Source organism: Mytilus trossulus, chromosome 4, assembly GCF_036588685.1.
Source record: "Mytilus trossulus isolate FHL-02 chromosome 4, PNRI_Mtr1.1.1.hap1, whole genome shotgun sequence".
NCBI lineage: Eukaryota > Metazoa > Mollusca > Bivalvia > Mytilida > Mytilidae > Mytilus > Mytilus trossulus.
In genome coordinates this window covers 76,431,573-76,442,169 of record NC_086376.1, presented here as the reverse complement: position 1 = coordinate 76,442,169, position 10,597 = coordinate 76,431,573, and the positions used below count along the sequence as shown (strand labels likewise).

General features: G+C 32.5%; 1 protein-coding gene across 1 annotated transcript; it reads right to left on the bottom strand.

Annotated features, from left to right (window-relative positions):
• Positions 1-3,949: 3,949 nt before the first annotated feature.
• On the bottom strand, positions 3,950-5,821 carry LOC134716813 (uncharacterized). Its single transcript, XM_063579823.1, has one exon. It carries the CDS (start codon positions 5,819-5,821, stop codon positions 3,950-3,952), a length of 1,872 nt encoding a protein of 623 aa, XP_063435893.1.
• Between the last annotated feature and the right edge of the window lie 4,776 nt (positions 5,822-10,597).

Genomic DNA, 10,597 nt, shown 5'->3' with positions numbered 1-10,597 from the left:
TTGAACAAATGACTTGCATTATAGAGCAAATCATTTTTGAAATACAATCCTAATTATATAATGCACTATACAGTATTGTATCTGACATTATATCTTGTGCAATAAATCACGAATTCAATCTGGTACTAATGACCTGTTTTAATATCTGATAAACAAATAAATACGATCTTTATATGTAAATTAATATTTATTTTTAACCTTCAACCTTGTTGAAATATATTACGTGCACCTGTATTCAATCGCAGCCAATGAATAATGAAAAAACAACCAGTCATAAGGTAACTGCTAATAGCAGATGCATGTCATATTCATAAGTTGGATAGTTGATAACCTTGGCTAATAGTGAACTTTCCTTCTCCATGCAGTAAATATCCTGTATGCATACAGCCTAGCTACTGAATACGTATCACGCATTAATAAGACATTTTTCAAACGTTTCTGCTTGTTTGAACGATTTTCTCGATCGAGGTAAAGATAATAACTGCCTTTATTCCATTCAGTGTAAATTAGTTAATTAAGAAATCTAGTTCAAGGCATTACTCGGATATATATAGAATATAACCATCCCCAGACTACTCCTTTTTTTTTAAAATAAAACGTATTCCAAATATTTGCGTCAATTTGTGGAACGAGGTTTATAAATACGCAGGCACGACACACACACATCGGTCGATCACAATCGACGGTGATAAACCTTTCCTAGTTGTGATCAGAAAGTAATGATATGTTATAATAGATAACAGACAATTCTATTTTTACACTTTGTTATATATTTTTGGATTTTGAAATAATAATTTCAAGTTTGAAATCATACGGGAGTGTGACACCACAGATCCATTCGTCATTGTTACATTTACAACTCGTCAATTTTACATCTTTCTCGATAGTTGACGACTTAGATTTGCTACATGTACCTTCCTATTTTTTTATTTTTTTTTATTTTGCCACTTTTACAATTTTACAACTATTAAATAAGAGATTATCAAAACTCCTGTCCTGCCTATTTTTTTTTTCAAATTTCATCCTAGCACGAGCACACATTTATGTCAATCATAACGAATTAATGGTGATACGGATATAGTTTGCAACATGTTACTAGTCTAACAGAGTACAAAGTTAAACTTGTGCATGACTAACAGAATTCAAACAAAAAATATAAGACTGTGAAATTACTTATGTAAAATTAAATACATTGCTAGCCAGGAATAGACATAAAAGTTAAAACGGAAGCAAAAAATAAAATGCTTATAAAACACAACTGAACTTATATATAAACCTTTCTGAAAACGAGGACAGTTTGTTATCATGTCATATATGAAACATGTAAGCATATGTTCGCACGATGACTTTCATTTTAAATAGCTTATTCATAGGTTTGATTTCTGTTGTAATGATTTGAGCTATTTTCTATATTTAATACCAACGAGCTTGAACGAAGACCTATACCTGCACCAAAGCTTTACATTCCACATAATGATTCGTGTCTTTATTATGAATCATTTATTTATTTCTTTAATATTTTGAAATGTTCTCGTTTCGTACCAATTACTTACACGTACCTGGTACATGCCCAGACAATTAAATGATACATGTACTCACCCTGTTCCATTAATGTATCTTATTTTTGGATTATTTGAATATATATTTAAACCTTATTGTCTTCATTGTCGTTTGCAAATAGTATTTCTCTTATCAGCATATTAAATTATCGTACTATTTAACCTGTTATTTAACTCTACTATTTGTAAAGTAGATTTCCTACATGTAACGAGGTCGGAGTATGAAGGACTGGTATATCCAAAATGAAACCAGGCTCTTAATAATATCATAAGACCTGAATTACATTGTTTTATTTAAATTATTGTTTATATATTTCCGTAATATTAACATCTCAGTAAAGGCTTTAATAAATTTCTGAATACGACCATGTGAGTGAATCAAATAAAAGGGAAGCAGGCTATTATACCGGCTTGTATTAATGTAGTAACTGTTCATAAATTAAGGAAACAGTTTGAAACCCTGAGGCAAAATACATAACTCAAAATCAAAAAGCTGAAATCCAACGAAATATTGAAATCTGGTTAATTGATACATTTAATGATATTTTTTTTCAAGTTCAAAAAGCAAACACTAGCAACGTGGTGTTACCGTACATTCTGCTTGCTAATTTCAGGATAAAGCCATACCCTTTATTAACCATCCAAGATGGCGTACGAAATTCTCAGACTACCTCTTAAAACTGAAAGTACTTAAAAACCGTGATTGTATCAGATTATTCGATACGTCACATTTAAAGAAATTAAGGGCATATCCAACAGTTTATTTCTGACGGTGAGAATTTTTTCCCTTTAAGATATTTTATTCTTCAATTGACAGAGAATCAAATTTTGCATAAAAAAATATATGTTGCCGATTTCGTTTTTGCAAAAAATGCTGCTAAAAATTGATAATTTTTGTAATTTTGAAGTAAAAAACGTTTTTTATTCAAAAAAAAAAAATGACTTTTTAATCAACATAAACTTATATAATTGGGCTCAAATGAAAGCTAAATAGTTAAAGATTGTAAGAAAAATCTAACTTTACCATTTAAAGCAATGATTCTTGCTCAAATATAGCTAAAAACGTTATGGATTCCTCAAAAAACGGCAAGAAATGAACATTTGAAATGCACATTTTTGATTTTTTATATTATTTCCAACGGTGTCGATTTGGCCAAAGTGAGATATTTTATTCTTTCAAAAAAATGGAACGTCATAACGTTTTGAAAAATATGTGTCACCGTACTCGTTTTTGAGAAAAATCGAGTAATATAATATTGTTTACTCAATCCCTTCCGTAAGCCTCACAAATTGCGCCAAAAATTAGGACGTTGCGGAAAATAACGTTACATTTCCCGGTATTTTTTTAGAGGCAGTGCGAGTGTGGCTGAAAAATGTATACATACATTATGATACTGACTATGACTTGGTTGGAAAGTTGTCTCAATGGCACTCATCTCATATCTTTTTATTTATAATGAAGTATGAACCCTTATCAGGATGAAATAATGAATCCGTTAGTTTTACTGTTGTGTTTGTTAAAATTGTGAAACCCGCAAAACATGCAAACTGTGGAATTACGACTAGTTGAACAAAAATCAAGGTAAAATCGGGCTTTATTTTTCAAGTAGCAAAAATTCCAAAGTATATATATATTGCCAACATATTTATTATTTTATTTGATATTTCGTATTTATATCTGTCATTCCTGATCAAAACTTCCTTTCGTTTCTAATTTATTTTTCACACCTGGCATTCAATCGGAACTAATCAGGCATATTTCTAGTTGTTCTAAGAAAACATAATGGTCATTCAGTTACGGTTGACCTTGCATTAAATTAGATTTCTGCAACTTCTTTAGAAACCTATTATGAAAGTGCTTAAAGTACAAAAACCATCGGACGGCGAATCATGATTAGTAGATTACAAGGAAGTAATTATACTTACAAAGGCGACAATTTACTTCTCCCTATCATCATGGATGTAAAATCTAAGTTGCGGCAATAATCTTTATTTACATCTTTTTAACCTATAAGTGTATACCTGGCCTTGAGTCGAAAACTTTCTAGTCAGTTTTTCGTACTCACACTCCAAAATCAACCAATCATGATGCTGGACTTCATGTTTCGAGCTTGACTTTTGTGCTTCGAGCACTGAGTAAAGTTTTATGACTTGACTTCTGGCTCATAAAAATTTGCTCAGTGCTTGGAGCACAAAATCATGCCCGAAACATGAAATCCAGTTTTTTGATTGGTTAATTCTGGAGTCTTGAGTACAAAAATGGTGGGGGGGGGGGGGGGGGGGGGGGTTGAAAGAAAAAAATAATTCCAACTTGAATTAATCATTGCACAAGTAGAGTACCATTATATATAAGAACACTATAATTAAGACATATGGCAAATATGTATGTTTTATTGTCTTTTGAAATAATCAATTAACTTCGTTATTATCGATTTGTTCTTTGTTACTCTGGGCGATCCATCTCGTCTCTTTTCTAATAGTAGTTCTCGAATTCCGTCTTCTCCTTCCTTTTCAAATGCATAATATAAGTGGTTTAATTTTAAGCCTGATTTGGCCATAACATCAGCTGTTCTCTGTGATATGATTTTTTGAGTAATTAAGTTTGTAAAAGTCTCTTGATCTACTTTACTAACATTGTCAAACTTCATTTGTGAATTCATACTCTCAATGGTAAATGAAAATTTCTTGTAGTTATTAGAAATATTGCCTAACAAAACTCTAAGAGCCTCAACATCCTCAATTGCATTATGCGCAATGTAATCACTTTTGCAAACTTCTTTAAAAATTGTATTTTGCTTATGATTAGGCAAATCTGGGTAGAATGTTTTAAACAATGGCAAAGTATCCACAAAACCACTAACATTTTGTCTAAATTCTCCGAAGCAGGTAAATTTTGACAGACTGTACAGTAATCGGCGAGCATCAAAAGTTTTACAATTATGAGCTGCTAAGACACATGGTTTATGCTGTTCTAACCAAGAGGTAAAGTTTTGAAATGCAGCTTCTTGTGACAGTACTTGAACAGGGTCTCCTTTATAAAAAAGCACGCCTCCTTTGCTAGTTAAACCAGTAACAGCTGAGGCCTGTGTTGAAATTGATTTACTTGGCTGAATGTAAGTACTGTACTCCGACGTTTTATGTAAATGGGATGCTGCAATTTGTAAAATATCACAATCTAAGCCTAAGGAAGATGTCTCCAAGTCGAAGACAACGATATTTTCACAACTAGCAACTTCTGATAAATCTGGTCTATATTTAATCACAGGTATACTTGCATCACAAGTGACAGAGGCGAATGACATATTAGATGAATAGGTTACTCCTTCTTTTTTCTCCAACGATTCCGTATTAGATCTTTTCTCCTTTTTCACCAATAGTTTCCTCTTTTTTATTTCAGGGTCTCCTTCAAATTTCAACTGGCGTTTTCTTTCTTTTGATAATTTTTGACAGTTAACTTCCAAAATTTTACTTGGTGATAAATGTGCCTTTACAAAAACATCTTCCATATAGTTATACCCTAGATTTTTTTGTGCAGCTGCAGCAGCAATCCTATTTTCAAGGGATTCACTTGTACTGTAACATGTGCGCTTGTGGGCTTTACTTGCATATATATTGTTGGTAGATTCTACATCTCTTGTGGAGCCTCCAGGGGCAAGTTTCTCGGAATGGTTAGCAACAGATTTGAATATAACAGATAAGTCAACATACAGCGATTCATTTTCGAAAGGTTTGCCATGTGGAAGTGATTTATATGTATAATCTACATTTCCTGCTTTGCACCAGTTACCACACTTGACGTGATTTCCAAATGCATGTTCAACTATTGCTTGCAGTGCATCCTTTAACCCTGAAGCATTATCTTTATTTTGAGTGACAGCATACGAAAAACATTTCTGAAAATACTGTATGACACGTGTACTCAATATCTTGTGCTTATTTTGTAAGTTGTACAATGCCTTTCCTACCGACTTTTTGGAGTGACCAATGTCGCTCCATTTTTCCAACTCATGTCCCAATACTTCCCTAGCTTTTGACATGGTTGCAGCGTCATCATCCATTATAAGAATTGTTACTGGTTTATGAGAAAGTTCTTCAATATTCTGCATCAGCTTTGCTCCCGTGAAGGCCTCCATGGCTTTTGAGGATTGATTCCAATTTTTTTTACAATTATGAGGCCTAGCTTCAATATTTATCTTTTCAGCATATAAACAGATTCTACAGTTTTTCCCGCAAATACCATAATCGAGTATTTTCCCCGTCATCGATCCTATAGCGGTACCCACTCCAGATGGACTGTCATACGACCTTCCACTCCCCCTTTTTTGCCAACACATGTCATATTTAATTGCGAGACCCTTGTGTGGTGTATCATCACTACAATAAAACAAACAATTTTAACGATTAAAAAGGACTAAGGCAAGGTTTTGAGTCAAAGGCCTACTGTAGCATATAATTTATTACTTTAAATACATTGTGACTTTGATGGAGAGTTGTGTAAATAACACCTTTAACCCATTTTCTTATAGATATTTTAGTCATCACATACTATCGGGAATTAAATTTTTAAAAAATAAATCACATAGCAGTGCAATTGCATTACTTATGGATATAATAACTCTGTTAAGCATAACCCTGGACACAAGGGGATTTGCTCGTAGACTTACATTTTTTACCCTTTTCAAGACAAAAAAGACATCTTATTTTGAAAATTATACAATTATAAATTTTTAATCTGCCGCAAACAGGACTAATTTTGCCTCAATTGCCATAACATGCAGAAGGCAATTATAGATATTGTCAAGTTATAGTTTTATTTCAATTTCCTGTTCAACGCTTGTATAATTATAGTTTTCTGCGTTTCGAAGTATAGAGGAAAATTATTGTATTAACGGTTCTTTCAATATATGTATGGACACGTGATATTAATTGTAGTATCACGTGAATGGTCATTTTTGCGGGTTTATTTCCCTATCAGACCATTCTTTCGACAACTTTGAACTGGTCAAGTTCAGATTTAATGCTGGTTCATTAATGTTTGATTTTTTCTTGTTTGTTGTACTATATATTGGTATTTTTGTTTGCTATTACACATTTTGATGGTATTATGTTTATGTAAACATAAGATAACTTTCAGTATTGTCCAAGTACAACTCTCGAGACGATCTTCCGAGCATTAGGGTTTGGACACAGGTTTCCATATCGACTAAGGTAACTTCGTTGTTGGTTTTTCCTGGCCGGCGGGTTCGTTTATGACGGAGTCAATGTATTCATTTCGTATTGAAAGTATTGTTGATATATATGTATATAGATATTATTTGCATAAATATTATGTTTGTTATGATAGCTTATAATAAAATCCGGTGTCCTTTTTATTCTTGTGGGCGATCGGCCATTATAAATTGTGTTTGATATATTTATTGTTATATATAAGTATAGAGTGTACGTGATTCTATTTGCTCTGTGTTGAAGACCCAACGTTGACCTATAAATGCTAAGTTAAACATATATGGAGGGTTGTCTAATTGGCACTCAAACCACATAAATACTGGATTTGAAAATATATCGAAAACATGAGAGTGGAACAGTAATTTAATTCCATTAGAACTTTGTATGTATTTTATGATCATTGTAGAAAAAAATAAGTTTAATCATACGAACTTAATCATATTAAAGGAGTTAATAAAAATACCGCTAGACCTATACCGTAACATATCTCCATATAATTTGACATGTTGATATTATAAAACGTATTACAATCTGTCTACCAGAAATTTTGACTTTTACTTGTAGTAATACGGTACTACCATTTCTTTAACCATTATAAATATGTTTTATATTTACAACACAATGCTATTCCCAACTTACAGCGTTAAAGCAGTCTCCTCTTCAATGGCTTCGAGGCAAGATTTTTGGCTGTTTCTACCAGGGGTTTATTTACTTCTCTTTCCCGTGTCTTGAGGGCATTAGCAGAAATGCCTGGAACTCCAATTGTGGCAAACAACTTATTGAGTTGCCGATGTCCAGAGCCACAATCGGTCATTCCTACAATAAAGAAATGAATTACATGTAATTATTCAAATATTTCCCTTTCTATTCCAATATCTGTAAAACTTAAAAACTCGAATTCACTATTGCCGTATTAGTAATGTTCGAATAATGAACAGTTACTACAAGATGTTTTATTGTTAAATTATATTCGTTTCCTCATACATAAGCTAACCACAATTGTAGGAAAAGGGATGGATAAGGGACGGCAGTCACAAGTTCCATGTAGGATAACAAACTTAATTCATATAGGTTTTCTTTATACTGACACCCTATCCCCTCTTAACTTAATTTGGAAAAAAAATATTGACTAATTCGTATATATAAAATCGATGTCCATTAAACAAAACTTGCGGCAATTTTGACCCTGCCCCCAACTATTAATTTGATTTACGGTTTTTTTTATCATCGATTTCTTTGTTATCTCGTACTTTAGCAATGTTTAGCTTTTATACCGGCTTGGTTAAAGTGCAAACTTCTATGTCAGATATTTTCCACATATGTCAATTTGTATATGACAATGTTTTCCGACTTCATTTTTTTTTATTACACTGTCATCGTTTGTATTACATAGTATCTCAACGCAAAGCTAAATAATAAATGTTAGTTTACGCCGTATTTTATCTTTCTCAAGAAATCCATTTTTTATTATCTTTCTCTATCCTGGATGAAAACAATCTCGGAAGATATAAAAAGAAGATGTGGTATTTTTGCCAATGAGACAACTATCCACAAAAGACCAAAATAACACAAACATTAACAACTGTAAGTAACCGTACGGCCTTCAAAAATGAGCAAAGCCCATACTGCATGGTCAGCTATAAAAGGCCCCGATAAGACAATGTAAAACAATTCAAACGAGAAAACTAACGGCCTTATTAATGTAAAAAAAATTAACGAAAAACAAATATGTAACACATAGAGTTTGGTGATTATTTGAATGCAATTTGTGTTGCATTCTTATGTAAAAATTGCAATAATCAATCATTACGCATCTGTTTTCGTTGTTCTATACTGTATTGAAATTTATTTTAAATAACGGATGGTCTATAATGATCGAGATGATTGCAGTTATTTTATAATGCGGGAGGGGTAAAATTGGGTAATGATTAAATATGGGATCACGCTAATATAAATTAAAGATGCGATTTATTTGTATAATCATACCTAGTGCCATTTTGGTATTTATGTCAAATGCGCCAGGTCCTCGTTGTCCAGTGAAATGTCTTTTGCTGGTTGGTATAGCAGTCACGTATCCACATTTTTCACAAGAAATGTTCAATATACTGGCAAATCCAAATCTTTGTTCGTTAATAGTATTATGCAATTTTAAGTTTGAGCCACAACCCACGCAAGCTTTCAAAGTTTCGGCTAGTAATGAAAGCTCAACTAGGCGCCGACCATCTTTCCATGTTATATCTGTATCGTCTTGGTCTATGTTAATGACAGGTTTATCAGCGATTTGTTGATCAACTTTGAACATTTCATTTCTATTTCCATTTATATTCTCAATTAGCTTTTTTGCAGATTCCCGCCGTGTCCTTTCCTTTGAGGAAAGAAACCGCCTTTTCCCGACGGCCATGGCAATTCCAATGGTGATTCCGTTATGACGTCGTTTAAACAACGTTAAATTACGGGAAACAATAGACGACGTTTTCGTTTGTTATTACCTCCCCTGAAACTGTTGGATATGCCCTTAAGACCACGAAAAATAAAATGTTGTCATGAGGGTGTTTTTATTACAATAAGATGTAAAAGTAAAGTTACATAAGACAGACTTTAGTTAAGGCCATTGAACATTATGATGTTACCATACTGTAAAGACAATTTCGTTCATATTTATGACATAAGATTTAACCACGAAGAAATAATTCTATAATAAAAAAACAACCGGGTTTTGTGTAGTAAGACGCATTCAGAGTAGATGTGCCTACTGTTTATACTGTCAGTCTAGTAATTCAAATTTTGACAAAGTTTAATGCAGATCCATTTAGAGAATATTATTGAGATAATGATATAAAGCTAATTTAATTGAAAATTTTTAGAATTTAAGAGTCAACGAAGTCAATTAAATAAAGGCAACAGTACTGAGTATACCGCTGTTCAAAACTTATAAATCCATGGACAAAAAACAAAATCGGGGTAACAAACTAAAACTGAGGGAAACGCATTAAATATAAGAGGAGAACAACGACACAACTTTAAAATGTAACACACACAGAAACGGACTAAGCATTAGACAAAATCCTATGAGATTAACAAATATATAACATCAAAACCAAATACATGAATTTGAGATAGATAAGTACCGTGACACGCCTTATAGAAATGTGAATTCACACTCAAATATAAGAGAAAACAAAAGACACAACGGAAACATCACGTTTAAATGTAACACACACGGACACGAACTATAATATAACAATGGCCATATTCCTGACTTGGTACAGAACACTTTTAAAGGAAAAATGGTGGGTTGAACCTTGTTTTGTGGCATGCCACTCTCTTTTATGGCCATGTGAAATATAACATTAAAATGACAACACAACATTACAGGACTAAAATATAAATAAATAGGAGAACATAATTGACAAAGAAACAGTCACATGAATAATAGCTAACAAAAGGCAACACGTTTAAAATTTGAATACGCCAGAAGTGCATTTTGTCCACACAAGACTTAAGCTTGTTAATATGATCTACAACTTTCAAACTAGAAGCTTTACTTTCTAATGTTCGTCGATAACCACAACAATCAAATGTTTTCATTTGGCACACAGTATACGTATTAATATATATTTTTTTTTATATAAATCAATGGTAAAGTTTGTTCAGATGATATTTATCTGAAAACAAATAAACTTAAAGTAAAAACTTCCATTGTGAATAGGTTGCTTCCTCTTAAGAAAACACTCTGATTTTCAGATCTAACAAACAACCAACGATTGATGACCTTATTACACCGCTAACATGGACAACCAAGGTCACAATAG